We start from the raw sequence: 20,075 nt of genomic DNA, 5'->3' as shown, positions 1-20,075 counted from the left end.
GCTGTCCTTGGACAGGAAAAAAACCCTCTTAGGGGACTAAACTGGAAGAAATCCACCACGGAAGGAATATGCATCCTTCCCCAGGCTGCAGGGTGTAATGTGTACAGTAATTAAATGACTTGTATAACTATAAATTGTGTTTGATTAATATTGCAGTTATTAAACCTTTGATGCTTTCCATTGGTTTCTACATCCCTGCTCATCACATTGCAACCCCCCCCCCCCTTTTGCATAATGTCCCGAACCAACCATCAAATGTGATGTTACTTATATTTGCCAAAGCAGTCATCATTGTTCACTGGGGATAATCAGCTTTCACTACATATAAAGCGGTTGTGTGGTAAACCTGTTATGTTAGGACAAATTGAAGCTGCTTCATAGGGAGCTACAGAAGCAAAATTCAAAAAGGGAAGTTTATTCATTATTTCAGCATTAGAAGTAGTGCATTCAGACAAAAGTTTCAATGAATATATTTTGTATCATTAGTAAAAACAGTCACAACATTACTGTTGAGGCCGAACAACGGCACAGCGTTTAGCTTGATGTAGTAGTACTTCAAATAGTACTTTAATACAACCATCTCATTTGAATTCACTGACATACAAACGGCAGGGGAAGGCTCTCCTGCCCCCTTACTGCGCTTAATGGGCTCGAATGGCTTTAGATAGACATGGTAGAATGATCAAAAGTCAATATGACAGCATTACAGCTGTACAGGTCTTCACACACAGGATAATATCAAGGGCACATCTTCCTTTGAGTGAAAAAAATATTTGCTGGTTCTGCCTATTCATTTACTCAAAAATTACACGTTGACCTAACAGTAAAGAATCACAAAATCATCTGCCATTTTTATCGCTTCCATGCACCCGGGTTACCGCACACAGCTGTGAACGGAAAGTTAATGCTTGCAAAATATGTGCATTCTGAAAATGAAAAAGAGGAAGAGGAACATGTTCTTTCTTGGGTAGTCACTTAAGGAGGGGAGAGGAAAGTGGAGGTTCTGTGGCAAAAATAGCCATGCGCTGACAGTAATGTCGGTTAGAAGTGTACCTTACGGGCAGTTACGTGTTACAAAATGTGTGTTTTGTGCACCATCGTTCTCCACCAAACAACCATAGGCTGCTCAACAGGAGGCTAATGTGTGCTGACATGCACATTTACAATTTCAATAAAATAATTGATTCAGAGGGAGAGACTTTATCATTACCTCATATACACATTTGTACCCTTGTATTGTGGATGTTGTGACTTCATGGAAATCGAATTTGTTTTGCTAAAAAATCCCAATAATCAATAGAATATACTTTGGAATATCCACAGCAGCAAATTTAAATTCAAATGTTACATGAAGAAAGTAATTCCAGAGTTATTACACTTTTCGGATCAGAGGCCAAAAAAGACGCTAGTCTGCTAAAGCTTCAACGCCAAGTGGACAAAAACAAAACTCCAAGTGAATGCAAATTTGCTGTGTGTCTTCTGAATGCAACACTATCTCCTACAAAACCAGCTAAACAGTGCTCTTGACCTTTGAATGCCAAATTCCAGTCACTTTATTGTGGAGTACAGAAGACTTCTTGATTAAAGTCCTTTGTTTTAAGGGATGTGTGTACTGCTCATTGCAGTGCCCCCAGGTGGCAAAATCAATCGATGCAGGTTTACATGAGATCACTGTCAATGTCACGTCCTGCTCTTCAACAAGTGCTCTTCTCCTCATTTCTCACAGTGATCTTGATGTTCCTCTCCCACTCGATATCTTTAAGGAAGAAAGAAAAGGAATTGGTGAGGGTTGGATTTAAAATATTCTACATTTTCAATAAAAACACCTTGTCCATTGGAATTCTGTTCGATTGTAAACCTTTGTGCTTCTCAGTGGACCATATTTGTACGAAATTTTAGGGATGTTGAACTACCTCTAAGATATACATTTGTTGTATGTTGTATTGTAGTGACATTCAATACTTTTCCAAAATGCAACTTTCACACAGTGATCTGTAACTTGTCTGTAAATCTGTAAATGTTCTATCAATACCTTTTTAATCAGTTCGACGCCAAGCATTTATCGTTCAAACCAATGTTCCTGACACTTAAGTGCATTTAGTAACAGTGTAGAGTACAATTTTGGAAAAAAGTAGAAACAGTTTTCATGGCTGGTCTCCACTCCCTTTCTTTCCTTTGTTCTTCTGGCATATGGACTGAAAGCACTACTCCCGACCATGAAAAGCAAGCAGGCTGATACCATGTCCCTCTATTGATTTCCGCTTTATCTACATGATTTGGTTCACAATACGGAAAGCTTGACCAATCCAATTCTTTTAAAGTCATTTCTGAACGGAAAAATGTTTCCTTGTGAGAAATACAGAAGGATTTTAAATGTGAACCAATGCTTACGGCCGTTTTCCGTGTCCTGATTTTCAATCTCCACAGGAGCCCTCTTTCTCTTGGCGCCGTGGTTCCTCTCTTGCACCGACGCGCTCACTTGCTCGCCCTGCTCCTCCGAGCTTCTTCCTGGCTCAGTAAGTGTTGACGATGACTGTGATGAAGCAGAGGAACCACATGCACTTACAAAAAAGGGAGCCTCCGTTTCAAGCGAAAATGAACTAGAGCCAGCGAAAATTCTTACATGGAAACTGTTACATTAAGTCGAAAATATCAGCCAACACTGCTTCAATGTATCTGCTCTGGTGGCTTAAATTAACTCACCTTGCCATTTGATGATAAGGATTCTTGCAGAGCGGAATTAAGGTTCTCCAGCACCACTACTGTTAGATACATAAAGCAAGCAAGTATTATTCCCCTGTGTACAGTAAATACATGCCTGAACACACACACAGAGGCACATGATTCAAAGGTCTTCACCTGGACGTAATGATATAGTGAGGATGGGCACCTTCTTCCCGTTGCATTGGTCTGTCTTTTCGTTCACCTCCTCTTTATTTTTCTGCTCTTTGACTACCTGCTGTGACAATCCATCATATCATGAATCTTGTTTATCCCATCTTTACCACAAAGATTCTTTTTTTTTATTTGATTGCCAAAACAAAGTACCTTGTGTTCATGGTCAGTGGTAGATTCTTCCTCTTCATGTTTCACTGGTGGACTTTGAGTCGATGAGCACAAGGGAGGATCTTCAGATGGTGATGATACTGTTGCAGGTGATGGCGGATTGGCCATCCCATCCTTGTCAGGGCTTGTCTGTACTCTCTCTCCAGCATGTAAGGATAAGAGGGAATCCTCTCTTTCCATTTGGCTGGATTTGGAATTTCCTCGATCCGATAGGTCAAGAGGACAGTCATCGGCCTCTCTTGTACCTTCTGCAGATAACTTCTCAGTTTTGGAAGGTGTGACTTCCTTTTTCTCTTGGGGCTTGGTTTTACTCTCAACATGCTCTGGAACACTTCTCAACCTGAACACAACAGTGGGCTCTTTGGCATTGGCCTGAGGGGCGCTCTTCTTTTGCCAAGGAGACTCAAAAACCTGCCTCAGAGGGCTGGCATGTTGACTAGTTGGAATCAGGTTGGGAAAGCGTGGCAGGTTTGGCTGAGGAGAAGGTTGGACAAGACTAGTCCCTGGAGAAGCTGCGGTAAGCCAGTCTGAGGGTTCAGATATGGGCCAGGGGAAACTGACAGGGCTGCTCTTGATGGGCTTAGGACGGCAGGGGACTGGAGCATGGAGCACATGTCTGGTGGGGTTGACTTCTCTACTGGACCAGGAAGAAAAGCTTTTAAGACGGAGAGCTTTAGGAAGGATAGCCAAATATTTTTAGGTTAAAATCTCTATGCAGGCAGTATTGCTTTACTTTGTATTGGTAATATGATAATTAGGGCCGGGACTTTAGCGCGTTAATTGCGATTAATTAATTACAATATGAATTAAGATGAATTAATTACACATAAAAATAACGCATTACACATTTTTTACGCATTTTTACACTTTTTTTTGCACCGCGGAACGTTTCTCACTGGATGAGTTTCGGGGGGACCGATTATACTGGAGCACCAACCAGCGTTCATGACTTCAGACAACAACAAACCACAGTGAACATGAACGAAGAAGCTGACGAGACCGTGTCGGGTGGCCCCGTGAATGGGAAATCTTATTATAATAAACACACGGATGGAAGCGCAGATAAGAGCATGGTTGTGTGCAAGCTACGCAACAAGGAATTCACATCGAGCCTCAAGTATCACCTCAACGCAAAACAATTAGCAGCTAGCGTGGACGTTAGCCCCACTCCGGGTACAAGGACCCACACCCAACCCACACTGCACCAGATGACTGGTTTAAGGACCAGGGTAACTAAGACCACGTCTGAAAAAATAACCAATGTTCTGAATGTACTTGAAAGTATTGGTCTACTTAAAAAAACATAGTTTACAGAAGGTCTACTTACCTATAGGCTACTTGAATTTCTGAAAGTACTATATTTCTAAATATGCTATTGCTACACTGGAATTGGTTGAATAAAAATAAAAATCCATATGAAAAAAATGACTTCTCACTGTTCTCAGGTCATATATTTGTATGTATAATATATGCGATTAATTTCGATTAATTAATTACAAAGCCTCTAATTAATTAGATTAATATTTTTAATCGAGTCCCGGCCCTAATGATAATATGAATATAATTTCGCACAACTAGATTTATACCTTAAATTTAGGCTGACTGTTATTTTTGTTTTCAAAACAACTCTTTTTTTTTTTTAGCACACCCAATCACTGATTTGTCCCATTCACGGATCCACACTGTATCTCTATTGTTCACAAACAGCCATTTCATTTGTTATTTCCCCTTTCCAACCGTCCCACCTTTTTTCTCTAAGATGGGTTACACCATGTTCTGTCCTCCAGGAGAGAGGCTTGTAGAACTCCTGTGAGAGTGGGGAAGGGCAGGAGGTAAAAACTATGAGCATATTTTGGTGTATTCTCAATCATAATAATAAAGTAATAGTCATAGACATTGAGAACACAACAACAACAAAAATATGTTCTCATAAGTTTAATAAGATGATTGATACCACTCATGCATATGCTAAATATGGAGCTAAAGCCAGGAGACATATAAGTTAGCTTACGATAATGACCACAAACAAGGGCCAAAGAATCCCAGACTCTCTACAAAAGAATTTCATTTGTTTTTATAGTCAAGGATTAAATAAAAAGGGGAAACCGATGGTTAATTAATGAGCTTTAGACATGCAGTTTCCACCCGTCACTGTTCAGCTAACAATCTCCGGACAGCTATGAAAGGCGTTTTTTGAGCTTACTGAGAATTTAGAAACTTACAGAGTAGCTTTTGTTCATCTCTCTCAATCGCCTGTGTTCACTTTCTGTTATAAATCACAAACAAGAACTTCATGTAAAAATGAGAGCTTCATGATCAACAATAGCTCCTCCCAATCTTTTTCCATGTCCTCCTCACCTTCGGCTCTTTGGATCATCTCAGTTTTCATTGCAAAGCTGCCATCTGCTGGCTGGTTTCTTTCCCTGCTGGTTGCCTTAGTGATGAGGGCCACAGGTGCAGATGAAGTTGAAAGGTCAGGGTTTGTTTTGACCCCTGTGGTGTTGCTGTTGCTATTGGAGGAGTGATCGCTGGGACCTTTGCTACACAAACAGTGTTGGATGTGTTATGTGAGAAACCATTTTTAGGTAGTCCACAATTAACCAATGGGAGATCATTTTTAAATGGTTATTGGTATGATATTGGTCATGCAAGAAAATGAAAAATGAGTGCATTATACATCTCTATGGATCTAAAAATGTGGTTCTTTGATGCTGTCTTTCTATTTTGATACTCACTTGAGTGCTGCTTTGATACTTCTAAGCTCCTCTATAAGTTGTTTGTTCTCCCTTTTCAGGTTGTTCATCTCTCCCGCTACAATACAAAATTGACATGATAAGGGAAGTTGTATTTTTTAGCAGGATAGGAAGAAACATTAATGGAAGGTTGAAATAGAAGTTGTGCCAAATGCCAGAAGCCAACTGGAAGCCAACTGAAAGCCTTTAGAGGAAAGAATGGACAAAAAGTGGATTTTGAAAGACAGATGTGGCAAGAATACCCAGTAGAGTGATGTGCTGGATTCTCTGTATCTGTGAAGACTCAAATTCCTGCTGCCTTCTCTTGGCTACCTCCTGAGTCACTGTGCATCTGTCACACAGCCCCGCCCTCAGCCTACACAGGACGCACAAAAACACAGCACCACAAACGCAAATGGCTGAGTTCCACAACAATATCTTAATGTTCAGGTATGGGGCGAAGTTGAATACACATCAGACTGTCCACGTAAGCCACGATGCCAAAGGAAATGAAAATGAAATGTGGAATTTGTATTCTTTGGCACACCCTCATCTGATCCAATATAACCATGACTGGTGGTGGCTAATGAGACCTAACTGTACCTGTTTTCTAGTGTCTTGATGTTCTCGGTGAGCACTCTCTGCTGTTCTTTCATCTGCTGGTTTTTTGAAAAAAGATCCTCCATTCGCTTTGTGTCACTGTTTACATGAACGCAGAAACACACACAGACAAAACAAGAACAGAGGATTGTTGAAAGGGGATGCTGATCAGATTTCACATCTTCTCATCATCGAGATAATGGTGGACTTTAGAACCCCCCCCCCCCAACCCCCCCTCGACACTGCCCCCTCATCACTCACAGAATCACTGCGTCTGGGATCCACATCTCCAAGAACTTAAAGTGGGACTACAGTCTAGAAGCCTCGAGTCAGGCATTTGTGTCCTTACCATCTTGATTTTTGTTTATTAGCATATCAATATTGTTTAGTTGCTTTCTTTTTCTTCTTGGCCATCTTGAATCTTGTACAGATATCTGAATTTTGTATGCAATCAAAATGATACAAATAAAGTAAAAACACACGCATTTTGTAAAAGTGTTATATCGGGGATGGCAAGATATTTCACTCTTGAATGCTTGTGTCTTATTTAAGAAACATTGTTTACTGTTTTGAAAGAAGTGTGTGCCAGAATTGCAAATACAAGTGCATAGGTTTTGAGGTTTTTGTCAGTACTCAGGTTTAGTGTGTGAAGTATCACAAAAAACATTGTATCTAGAAACACAGAAAAATAACTCTATAGTATATAAAGCTGTTAGGCACAAGTTCCAGCTGAAAACAAGGAGAAAAGTATGGAAGTAAATCTGTGCCATCGGGGGTTGAAATAAAAAGGTGATTGAATCCCTAGCACTGAATATTTATGCATTGAAATGATGTACCTGAATGTTTTTCAACATTAAAACACCGCAAAAAAATTCAACCTAAAAAAAAAAACTGTTGAAATATTCAGCCGCAAAAGAAATGACGGTTACAATATTCAACCCCAAAAATGTCAACCTTGAGACACCAACATCCAGGACACTAAGGAAGAGCAATCAATTCTAGATTCAAGATCAGGAGCATGCGCAAGCTAAAGGAGCGAGCACCCAAAACACCTTGGGCTTCGGATTGTAGCCATGTCCAATAATAACGGGGCTTTAACTCTTCTTTATGCCATCAGTATGGGAACGTATGAAGAAACACATAAAAGAACATACAATGTTCACCCTGAACCAAAATGTTTGCTTGCCACTGACGATATACAACTTTATTACAACTATACAAATCAGTTGGAATACTGTAAGCTTGGTTGGCTGAGTGTGTACCACAGCTGCTCTGTGGCACAATGTTATTTTGCGTGACACGGTTCGAATCCCGGTTGTGGCGGACTTTTAATAAATGTTCTTTTATGTATTTCTTATATATGTGGCAGAGACGTAGTGCTCACTTATACAATCGTAATCGCTGCAATGGATATGGGATGCATTTTTGAACATTTTCAGCACAATATGTTTGCAAAAGTGTGACGACTCAAGTGACGGAGGCAGACAACACCTGCCTGCCGTGGGAAAACAAACACGCACCCGTAGCCAAACCAGTAGTTCAAAAACCAGTAGGCACGTAACACCGTCACTGAAAAATGGGTTCTCGTTTCAGACTTTATGAGCAAATACAGTATCCCTTTGAGATAAATTCTAAAGCCTCGCATTAAGACGTACATCCCTTTATGTAAGACTCTGCGCTACTTGCAGGTCGCTCTGTTGTGCCAGATCCTCAATAAAGTTTACCCATGGTCATGAAGACTCATTTAACGTTACGTGGACTTTGAATGCCGCTAAATACACAACTGAGATCGGCTTGTGCCGCTCAGAAAAAGGATCCTTCCACCGACCACTTTTCGCACTCGGCGCTACTGCGGTTATTCCTGCATGTCCTGTCGGGTTTATGCGTCTGCACGCTCCATTAAAGCCGCTGCCCCCCCACTACGATACAGCGGCTCATGTGCTTCTTCAAGCGCGATCCTGGATTCAAAACTCCGCCAATCACTCCTAACAGCTTGTCGAAGGATCTCATCATTAAATGAATTCAAAACTAGAAGAAGAGGCTAATTCTGAGTGGCTGTACGCTCTCGTTTAACTTCCGCTTAGTTCATGTCCAATACAGTCTGTTAATGTGCAAATGTCAGCTGTCTATTACGGAATCTTATAGACACAAACCACACTGATGGCATGAAGAAGAGTTAAAGCCCCGTTATTATTGGACATGGCTACAATCCGAAGCCCAAGGTGTTTTGGGTGCTCGCACCTTTAGCTTGACGCACGCTCCTGATCTTGAATCTAGAATCGATTGCTCTTCCTTAGTGTCCCGGATGTTGGTGTCTCAAGGTTGACATTTTTGGGGTTTAATATTGTAACCGTCATTTCTTTTGCGGCTGAATATTTCAACAGTTTTTTTTTTTAGGTTGAATTTTTTTGCGGTGTCTTAATGTTGAAAAACATTCAGGTACATCATTTCAATGCATAAATATTCAGTGCTAGGAATTCAATCACCTTTTTATTTCAACCCCCGATGGCACAGATTTACTTCCATAGAACTGGAAGTAATAGTCAAATTTGAAACTGCCCTGACAATAGAAAGAAAAAACTCCTAGTTCACAGTATAACCTCTAAAAGTGCTTGTTGAAACTGAAAACATGTCGGACACTTTTAGACTAATCGGTGTGTTCTAGTTTTTAAACAGTGTAGTTTAGATTTCCTGTTGTGGCCAACATTTATATACCACTTATGTTTTGGATTATTTGTCTATGTTAAAGGTGTAAAGTTTTCTTCACAAAGTCAATGTAGCAAGGGGTAAGCAATTGATATAAAATGATAATTAGGGCTGTCAAATGATTAAAAATTTTAATCAAATTAATCAGAATTTTCAGTGGATTAATCAGGATTAATCACTATTTGCAATTACACCTTAATCCTAACCATTTTATCTTTCTGAAATGCATACCGAAGAGAAATAACAGGACACAGATACATAATTATCATTATTATTTTTTACATAAATACATGTTATTGATATTTGACTTGGTTTAATTCATTCCAGAAAATAATCAAAGCAATGTTATTTGATAAGTTACAGACTGATTTCCCTGCATGGCTCTAGAAGGGTCTCGAGCCTGCAGTTTATCCCACTCTGCTGCGGTCGGCAAAACAAGTTTGGGCTCCTGATGGTCCAGTGCTGCGATGACCAGACATGTCAACCCTCACATTTCCGGGAGACTACCGAATTTCAAAGCCCCTCCCGAAAATCTCCCGGACCGACCTTTCTCCCGAATTTCTCCCGATTTCCACCGGACAATAATAAAAGTTACACCTTGAAGTCGTGCGGCAATTAGAACGGAAAAAGATGAGACTGGCGCAGCAAGAAAAACCGCTAGCACCCCCCCCCGTCGATCGCCAGCACCCCCCACGTGGACCACGTTGACCGCACCCCCCCGGTCCTTTTGAATTGGCAAGTATGGCGATGACAGCCTCTTTATTTCTGCTCACGCGCTTGACCATTCGAATTCCAACGTGTTGGAACATTTTGCTATTGTGTTGGTCAAATGATCTGAGAATGATTTTGTTAATGGCCTGCGAACATTCAGCGTGGACTGGCGCAAACGACTTGCTGAACCTGACGGCCTGACATATGCCTACAGGTGGCAGTAATGTGTTGTATAGGGTGAAGTGCATTCCCTAGAGGAAGAGGTACTTTCCTGACCTGAATAATTTGTCACACTGCGCATACGTGAAATGTGTTAAAAAAATTGACATAATTAACAACAAACAACTAATTATTGTCGTTAACACGCTATTTTTGACAGCCCTAATGATAATTTTGTGGTATTGCTTTAATAATGAAAATCACTATTGTACCAGGAATCAGGAATAGTAGTGCAGGAATAAGATAAAAATATAATAAAAGATATGCTATGGGTTAGTAAGTTAAGAAATAAAGATAAAATAAAAAATAAAAATAAAGATAAAGTGCACCAGCTAACAGAAAGTGATGAGTATGTACATGTATGTGCATGTAGAGAGTGAGAGTCAGTCAGGGGGGGACCCAGGCTCTGTTGATGAGCCCCACTGTAAAATTACATGGGGTGAATTTACCGAGCACTTTTGTTTCTTAGCAGACCAAATGCCAAGTGATTGTATGCGAAAAAGGCCAACGTTAAGAGATAGCTACGTATTCATGTAATTTGATCAGCAAAATAAAAAAAAACAAGAGATTTTTAAATGAAGAAAAGCCATGCATTCCTGAGAGAGCTAGAGGGCATACCAATTACAGTACAGTTTGGAGTTTGATTATTATCTCCAGAGATATATCTCAGTGATAAACAGACCCGGGTCCTACCCCCTACGCTCTTCCTATGGAATGAGCTCTATATTCTCCTGGTTTAGTCTTTTTGGCACTTGTGGTTTTTAGCAGCATTCTATGCTTCAGCCACAACTGGTTTGAGTTTTCAAGCCAGCAGTGCCACGTTGGGTCAAACCATCCAGGTATGGGTGAGACGTTGGGTTTTTAGGATAATGCTAACATTTTTGAATGGATGCAAATATATTTAATTAAAATCTCACAACCCCTGGAGTGCCTTCATGCGGGGTTACTCGTACCCTCCATACACTTCTGTACGTCTCCACTCCAATGCGAGTAACTATGCATGGCATTCAGGTTGTCATGTGTTTTAACAGATTTATAATGCAGCCGGGCGACAGCAAATAAAGTTTACAAGACAATGACTCCACTTTTCTCTTGACCTATTACGTCTGTAAACAATGTATTTTTCAGTACATTATCATGCACTGCATGATTTAGTATTTATACTTCATTTAGAATCAAATAGACCATAAAGCATGTTCAATTTTAGGGCCAGCTTAATGTGGTTTGCAAGTTGCTACCACTACTGTAACTGCATTTGGAGTTTCCACTTCACTGCTTGCTATTTCTAACATGTTACTTTCCGTTCGCTGAAAAAAAGTCATGATATCGCCGGCCAAATTGCCTAACTTGAGGCTTCAGAACTACAGTCCACAAAACCACTGGCTACGTCCACTTTGGATATACAGCTGCCAAACTTGACCAATTGGCAAATTGTTTAGTAATTCACGTTGACATATATACATGGGAAGATAAGTTCCCAGAAGTTAAAATGTAGCATAATAATCCACCCCTTGTAAGATTAATAAAGAAATCTATAGAGGTTTGAAAAAGAGACTGGTTATAACAGTAATCTAAAATAGTCCTCCTCCTTTGCCACTTTTATTTTTCTATGAATGTTTAATTTAATGATTCTTTACCAGACTGAGCGACTTGTTGCAACATGAGCTCCCTACCGAGCTCAACACGACAGAGACAAACCACAAGTGGCCAGGTGCAGCATGGGACCAGCACGACCACCAAAGAGACTTCAGTGATTGAATCTGTGCACATCTAAACCTGGATATCTTGTTGGTGTCGTATTAACAGGATGGTGCACAGATCTTAGCGAGCTCAGCGATTCACTCACCAGCCTTTCTTGTTGGAGAGCTCTTGGATTTTCCCCTGCCAACCTGGAAACCAGTAAACACACCAGCTTATAATTCTTGGTAATTATTTTATACGTTACAGCTTTTTTCTTTCCCAATTTTACGACTTTCTCTTACCCTCCACTTCTCGCTCGTGGACTTCCTGCAGTTTGAGGAGTAGGCTGTTGAAGCACTCCATTGCAATTAGACTTTCAGTCTGACTGTAGGACAGGAAAAGGGAGAGAATGAATAGATTTCAAGTTTTGATGGACTGATTGAAATTTTACTGAATATTGTTCAAGTGAGACACACTGTAAAAACAGATTTTTTGTGAAAACATCCACAATGCTCATTGATAATCTGTAGTCCGTATCCTAAATTCACAACTCTCAGTTAGCCTGAGATGATGCCTCATTTGCATACATACACACAACCTTTCAGGCAATTTGTCATGGAAAAAAGGATTTTCTTAATGTAATTAACTAGCAGGAACATTGGCCTGTATTAATTTCCCTTTCATCCAATTTACCTGTATGCCTCTCATAATTTGTGTTACCTTACTAAACATATCCTTAAAGTTTGTGTTCTCAAAATTCTTTCTAGTTTCATTGCTCGTTAGATTGTTAAGGGTTTTACTACGTTTGTTGCCTTCACAAAAACCTTTAACTCAACATATCAACAAAATGAAACAAGAATTTTGAATTCCACTTCATCAAATGTTCCCAATTCTATTCTGGATGTGCATGAACATTATCACATATAAGATAATGCATTTGTTAATTTAACTATTGATTTTGGGATAAAGTGTAATACAAAAAGTCTCTGATAAATCAACAAGGGAAGTGTCTTGGTGATCTCCGTTTGTTTGCCCATTAACCTCTAGTGTTTCCTCTTCAACAACACGTTTTACACACCATACATTTATAGAAATCCTTCACTTTCCCCCAAATATTACAGTCTCAAACTACTTATGGTGTGAGAACACAATAAATAAATGTGCAAATGACGCCCAAGGATTGCTGGGTGTTTGGGCCGCGTCGCCCATTTGCTGTCAAAAGCCAACACTGCTACACAAATGTGTTATTTAGGGAAGATTATAGACTGGCTGGACTGGTCGAGTGAGGAGTTAATCTCTTAGCATGTGTTCCAAGTACACAAAAGACTGCTTTGACACTCTTTGTGAAATGTATAGGTGCATCGACTGTGTTTTCGCAAAGTAACATTGTTGGTTGTTTTGTGCGTGCCAATGCTGATCTCACCCACGCTATTATCCCCTACATGCACGAAATGTTATCAATCTGATCAGTGGGGATCCGGTGCTCCCAACGTGTCAGGATATGTCGGTTGTTCACATCAGCAGAGCAAGAAAATACCTGCCCGCCCTTCTGTTTCTAGATCAGTCTTTCTCGCTCTGCCAAATAACGTCTCTCGTCAGTTACAGCCAGGACAGCCAGAAAGGAGTTTAGCTAAAAGTAAATGATGCACACAGTCTAATTGGTAGAGGTAGTTACAGAATCTGTACTACTTAACGATTGTTACATGTGTTAGGTTTACTTGAGGCTAATGAAAGGGACTATTGCTGTTGTTGGGCTATGTTAACACCAAGCTAGCTAGCTACCTATTTTGTTAAAATCTGTCTCTAGTAAACAAGAGTGCGAACGAGTAAATTCAAAATACAAGAAATAACTATAGACATCTCCCTATTTGTTTCATTGATATATCTTTCTAGTGTTTCGAAAACAACATGGTCAATCCATATAGAATGTTGTTGTTTATAATTAGGTAATACTAGTGAAAACTAAATGTCATACAGTGTCCCTTATAATGCTATTGTACTATCCAATTCATTAACAAGATGGATTCAAGGAGATTCATTAGGAGTATGAGATGAGAGTGAGAAGCAGGAGACTGACAGGGCTGATGGAGCCGGTATGATGGAGCCCAGTGTGGTAAAAATATATAGGCATTTGTTATCTCCAAGGAATAGCCTAAACTACATTATTCCGTGATATTTTATGTCAAGTTAAAGTTCATATTTTGTTTGTAAAATTTCACCTTGATCCTGAAATGCTATTATTTGTGTTATCCCATTCTGAATTCAATCAAAACTACAGAGGAATCACTCACTCTTTGAACTGTCGGAATCTTTATTTGAATCCTAGAAACGCCCTATGCTTCCGTGTATTTGAGGCCATAAAACCCATTGCACAATGGCGAATTGTGCTGTTATATTATAATAAAACATGTGGCGTCTGTTAGTTTGTGCCACTAAATGTTTTTCTTTTTATCGGATCAAACTCTTCAAGGCCAAGGTCCTTTCTCATACCCACGCGGCCTCGAAAGCAATCGGTACTATGCAGCTCCAGTAGATGGAGAGTCAGGCCGGTCTGCTGGGATCAGACCCCTGGATAATTGCAATGACAAGCTAACTGCTAAGTGGGGCATAGCTACAAGCGACCATCTCACATGCTCTGCTCCCTGCAAAGCGGTATAAATTAAGGAAGAACCCTCTACTTCTTTGTTTCCTCATCTTGGACGGAGATCCGACCGGATGCGGCATACTCACTATTGCCTATCCAGGTTCAAGGTGGTATTACAACTCGCTGGTTAGACATGAAGTCAACCCTGTGAACTCTTCAAATCGCCTGTTAACATCATTTTTGGAATTTTTTCTTAACAAAATGTTGACACTTTTTAATAAGGCATTACCACATAATGTGAATGTCCTGGATAAAATACACCTAGAGACGACTGAGAAGGAAACAACTTGATATATCTCACCACTAACACTTTATTGTAAGCCCTTATCAAACAAACAAAAATTTGGCCGTGAGCAGAAGTTTTGGACTCAGTCGTGTGTGGACAGAATATGTCTTTTATGCAAATAACAATAAATAACGAAGGACAGTCTGTTAGACTTTTATGAGCCCAACCCTACTAACACACACACACTCTCTATGCACATTGTGTCTCTAATGTCCTCAATATGATCCTTGAGCATACGGGTATGGGGTTTCAGAGTGATTTTATTGTACATCTGCTTATTTAAATGCCTTGGATTATCAAAAAACGTCTCTATTTCTATTTACATAGACTTCTGTACAATTTTATAACATTTTAAAACTTTCACAATGAGCATGCAGAGCCTGACATGGCCATGATCATTGCTGAGTTCCAGCTCAGGTCCTTGACCTCTCTCACAGCTGCACATACGTGCACCACCTCTCCCGGTCAGCCAGCCTGTCTATCCTGGCCCTCGAGGCAATAACGCAGATGTTACTCAATAGAAACTCACCTTACAAAGCCGAGGAATCCTTCAGCCGGGCGGCTCACTCTGGCTCCAGAGATGGGTAGACTGGTACAAGCTTGACAGAGCACAATAATGAAGAGGAAGAGAGGTTGAAGAGGTGAGGGTGAACGCACCACACCCTGCCCTGCTCACATCTCCACCCCAGGGAACCGGTCGGAGCTGTCGTCCCCTTAAGGAACACAAACACTGCGGCCCGGGCAAGTTCTCCCTTGAATTTCCTGTTCCAGCTGAAATCCCATATAACCGGTTAAACCGCCTCCATAATGCACTGTGGGGATAGAGGAACAAAGCCGATTGGGAAACACAAGCACACACTGTGCAGAAGCCTGCTGTTGTTTTTATCACAAGTTAGAGAGGTAGAGGTATCTTTTTCATTATTGTGCTATCATTACTTTTAATTAGGGCCTCAGCCGACTGAAAGTCGGGCAAAGCCTTATTTTGTTTTGAAGAATTCTTCTCATTCTTCATCTCATTCTTTTTTTGGCCACTTTAATCGCACTTTTGAGGCCTTTATCATATTCAAAAACTATTTTTTGCATGCGCATCAGAAGTGCGAAACATGTAGATTGGGGATAAAAAAAATAGCTCACTAGCGCCTCCTGTAAGTGCTCCCTCTGGTGAAATTTTTTCCCAGTTTCACCGATTGACTTGAAATTTTGCACACAGGTGCTCTTGGATGTGCCCTACAAAAAAGTAAATCATGGTATGCAAAAGCGCCTACCGAATTTTGTCCGCCATTTAGAATTTTGTGAAAAACACATTTTTGCAATTTCCTCCAAGACGCTCGGTCAGATTCTTACGAAATTCTCAAGGAATGGTCATTGGCTCAATGCCATCTAAATAAAACATTGTTGATATCTCATTTTTTAATCAAAGTTATGGACCAATGAAGTTTGTAAGGGGTGTGGCCTAATAGTTAAAGGCTTATAACTTCAAAAGTATTTGGCCATTGACATTGGGACATTGTCCCTGATCCTTCCAAAATATTGGTGGACGCTAGTCATTCTCTCTATTTTTGCTTGTTTTTTTGCAATTTCCATCTTATTTTGGATTTACAAACAAACAAACCCCTCCCAGAGTCAATTTCAACTTCAGGCAAATTGATCCTCACACATGTAGGGTCAAAAGTTTTCGTAAAACTACCTGGGCGTGGGCTTGCGTCCATTTTGGTCGATTTTTGACAATTTTCTTGAAAATGTAAAATGTTATAACTCCAAGGAACATTGATAATTCTGTACAGAAATGTTTGTTTAATGATGCTAGTGTAGACCTTTAAGTATTCCCATGCAGTGGTTTTCGAACAAATACAGGAATGGTAATTTTTGAACAAGCGCTTTACTTTGACAAACCACTCTTTACTAAACTTGGAAAACACATTTCCAGTTAAAGATGTAGTTACCTCATGATTTTAATGCTTCCTAATGGTATTTTGCCCCCCCCTACATGTTTTCATGAACCAGTAACTGCTCTAAACTTATTCAAAAAGCACCCCCACCAACTGCACTGATCCAGGTGCGCTCATTTGGAGGCCAAAGTTTGATACGACTGCATATTCTTCCTGCATATCAGCAGAATAGGCATGAAAATAATACATCAAGTTGGTCAAATGTCCCACTGTGACTGACATGACAGGCCCTCTGTCCACGTCGTCACTGGAGAGTAATTATCCACTTGAGAAAAGCAGAGATCTGTTAAGCAGACGTGTGGACTCGAGTCATGTGACTTGGACTCGAGTCAGACTCGAGTCATGAATTTGATGACTTGAGACTCGACTCGACAAAACGTACAAAGACTTGCAACTCGACTTGGACTTGAACACCGATGACTCGTGACTTGACTTGGACTCGAGCCTTTTGACTCGAGAAGACTTGCTACTTCCCATGAAAACTGGGGGAAAACATTTTCACACCACCGCGCCGCTTTGTTTATCTGCATCGGTCAAAAAAATGTGCGCCACCTGTATGCAGAGAGCGCGCGCTGCCTGCACGACATCCAATCACTGCAGTCCATTTGACCGTATCAACGAGACAGCTCGTTCATGGTTACAAAAATCGGGATTTTTGAACCCGGATTCAGACTCCGATGGAAATCCTCGCCAACATTATGTCAACGTCCGTTTTAAAGTAGTGTAATGAGCTGAGTTAAAGTTATTAGTTAATCAGTTATGCAGATGTTGCATGTGTTCACGTTATGCGCTGTTACCAGCTGTAGTTACGCGAGACAACCCGAGTTTTGGGGGTCCGTGTATGCGGAAGTGTTCGTTCGGCGTGGTGACGGCCAACAGTGACCGAAGTTGAGTTGTTTTATATAAATAAATGCAGCGGAGTTGCAAGCCAGTCATCGCCTCCTTATTTACGCTGCAGCATTGGGGTGAGCGTTACAGTACTATAACACAGTCACAGTCGATCCACCATTACCCTTCCCTTCGTAGTCTAGGTCTGTGAGGCAGCGCACCATCACCCAGGGGTCACCGTCCCCACTATAATAAAAGGACTTGAAATGACTCGAAATTAAAACGGTACGACTTGTGACTCGACTTGAGACTTGTTGGCTGTGACTTGTGACTCGACTTGGGACTTGCTTCGTCTTTGACTCGACTTGACTCGGGACTCGAGGGCAATGACTTGAGACTTGCTTGTGACTTGCTTAACAGTGACTTGATCCCACCTCTGCTGTTAAGTCACTTGACTACAGCTCTCTTCAGGAAGAAATCCATATTGTCATACAGCTGTGTAGAAATTGTTACTCTTTTCTATCTTCACCAACCTCCTCAAACGCCCCAGTCCTCCTCCCCCCTCCCCCCTTCTTCCGGGAGGCTTTACCACAAAAACAGCTGAGATACAGTCCTCTTTCTCTAACCTACCTCCTTCCAACTGTATCCCACCGAACACCTCTATCGCCCTCGCTTCCATCTTTCACACCCCTGTCTCCTAACCAAGTTCTTACCTTAGTAACCTCTGCCCGACCCACCACTTGCCCTCTCGACCCCATTCCATCCCACATTCTATCGCTCCTGACCTTCTTCCTTTTCTCACCTGTCGCATTAACAATGCTTTGTTATCTGGCTGTTTCCCAACTCTCTTAAGGAGGTAAGAGTTAACCCACTCCTGAAGAAACCCACCATCAACCCCAACAACCACAGACCGGTATCTCTTCTTCCCTTTCTGTCCAAAACTATTGAACATGCTATCTTTAACGAACTCTCCTCCTATCTCCACCAACAACCTCCTTGACCACCACAGCTATGCCGATGACATAGCTGATGACATCTAATTCTCTCCTTCCCTCACTCGGACACTCAGGTGGCGGCACGGATCTCTGCCTGTCTGACTGACATCTCGCAGTGGATGTCCGCTCACCACCTGAAGATCAACCCCGACAAGACTGAACTACTGCTCTTCCCCAGAAAAGACTCTCCCACCCAGGACCTGACTGTTAACTTCGGCAACTCAGTGTTAACGCCCACTCTGACTGCTAGGAACCTCGGTGTGACACTTGACAGCCAACTCTTCCCAACATCACAGCGACGACACGATTCTATAGGTACCCGCTCTACAACATCAGGAGAATACGACCCCTTCTCACTCAGTAGGCGCCGCAGGTACTGATCCAGGATCTTGTCATCTCCTGCCTTGACTATTGTAACTCTCTCTTGGCAGGTCTCCCTGCTAGCGCCATTTGACCACTGCAGCTCATCCAGAATGCAGCAGCTCGACTGGTCTTCAACCTTCCGAAATTCTCCCACACTACACCACTTCTCCAGTCTCTTCACTGGTTGCCAGTGGCATCCAGTTCAAAACATTGGTTCTCGGGTCCACTCTACATCCAGGACATGGTGAAACCCTACATGAAACACATCTGTTTGATCCTCCCTCTCAGAGAGAAAAGCCCTCGGCGAGATCGCAACTCTTTGGTATCCAGGCTCCCAGATGGTGCAATGAGCTCTTCGCCGAAAACTCAAGACACACCTCTTTAGACTATACCTTAACTAAAACACTAACAAAGTGTAGCACTAACAAATCATAGCACTTAAATTGTACTTATAATGCCCCCTATCTATAACATGTTTTGAAACTGCTTATTTGATGAAATTGGACTCTTATTTCCTCTTCTTCTTTGTACCCCAATATGGTTGAAATATTATTGTAAGTCGCTCTGGAAAAAAGCGTCAGCTAAATGACATGTAATGTAATATAATGTGAACAGCAATGCAAGTAGCCCAGTAGTAAGGTGTTCTGGTTACAAAGTCAGCAACTGTGGCTCCATTCTTTTTTTGTAATTACCTGAGTATCTTCATCATTCTTTGTGGCAGCAGGCTAATGGTTTGAGCAAACTCTAGGCACAGTGTTCCTTTGCTTTGTTTTTGATCACAGTAATTGCCGAGAGAGGGAGTCCTCACTTAAATATCTGGATACAAAGGGGTGTAACTGATGCAGTTTGCTCTCCCAGATGAGGGTGCTCCTGCTGTCCACGTCCTTACTGAATAAAAATGATCCCCTTGATAAAAGCAGCTGTCTGTGAAGTCATTTGATCACAGCTCTGCTCTCTTCAGTAAGCCACCTGCATTGTCTTAAGAGGTGTAAATGCTGGTGACTTTGTCCTGCAGAGAAACACTCTGTGTGTTCAGTGCGCAAAATATATATGCAAGACCTCTACTCAATCAGAAAGGTATGTACACAAAGTTGTGTGATTATTTCCTGTAGTGGCCATTTGTCCTCGTAACCAATAAACTATTATTCTTAATAACATGTAAGAATAAATAACTAAATAATAACTGCAAACGAATACCTTGACTGAATGGAAGTGATCCAACATATTTTAGTATCCACATGTCCATCTGATACAAGAAACAAAGGGCAGTAACTGATGCAGTTTTGATCGGCTGTG

At 41.1% G+C, this 20,075-nt stretch overlaps 1 protein-coding gene across 1 annotated transcript; it reads right to left on the bottom strand.

Moving 5' to 3' along the window:
- Positions 1-413: 413 nt before the first annotated feature.
- rbbp8l (retinoblastoma binding protein 8-like) lies at positions 414-18,100 on the bottom strand. The gene is made up of 15 exons (XM_062566376.1): positions 18,052-18,100; positions 15,174-15,312; positions 12,017-12,099; positions 11,881-11,923; positions 6,402-6,497; positions 6,062-6,174; positions 5,802-5,877; positions 5,425-5,606; positions 5,289-5,332; positions 4,812-4,873; positions 3,049-3,703; positions 2,860-2,959; positions 2,704-2,762; positions 2,392-2,533; positions 414-1,756 (listed from the first exon to the last, which is right to left on the bottom strand). Exons 1-15 carry the CDS (start codon positions 18,098-18,100, stop codon positions 1,695-1,697), a joined length of 1,905 nt encoding a protein of 634 aa, XP_062422360.1. The 3' UTR covers positions 414-1,694.
- Positions 18,101-20,075: the final 1,975 nt, after the last annotated feature.

This window comes from Pungitius pungitius, chromosome 1 (assembly GCF_949316345.1).
Source record: "Pungitius pungitius chromosome 1, fPunPun2.1, whole genome shotgun sequence".
Taxonomy (NCBI): Eukaryota; Metazoa; Chordata; class Actinopteri; order Perciformes; family Gasterosteidae; genus Pungitius; species Pungitius pungitius.
Note: the sequence above shows the minus strand (reverse complement) of the source record. Positions and strands in the feature narration are given on the sequence as shown.

Bases quoted from the DNA above. Each gene is read 5' to 3' on its own strand.
- rbbp8l (XM_062566376.1), bottom strand. From the start codon at position 18,100: ATGGAAGCGAGGGCGATAGAGGTGTTCGGTGGGATACAGTTGGAAGGA. The intron at 6,498-11,880 runs GTGAGTGAATCG...TCATGTAAACAG, and splicing joins CTCTCCAACAAGAAAGGCTG to TGACACAAAGCGAATGGAGG. The intron at 2,763-2,859 runs GTGAAGACCTTT...TGTATCTAACAG, and splicing joins CACTATATCATTACGTCCAG to TAGTGGTGCTGGAGAACCTT.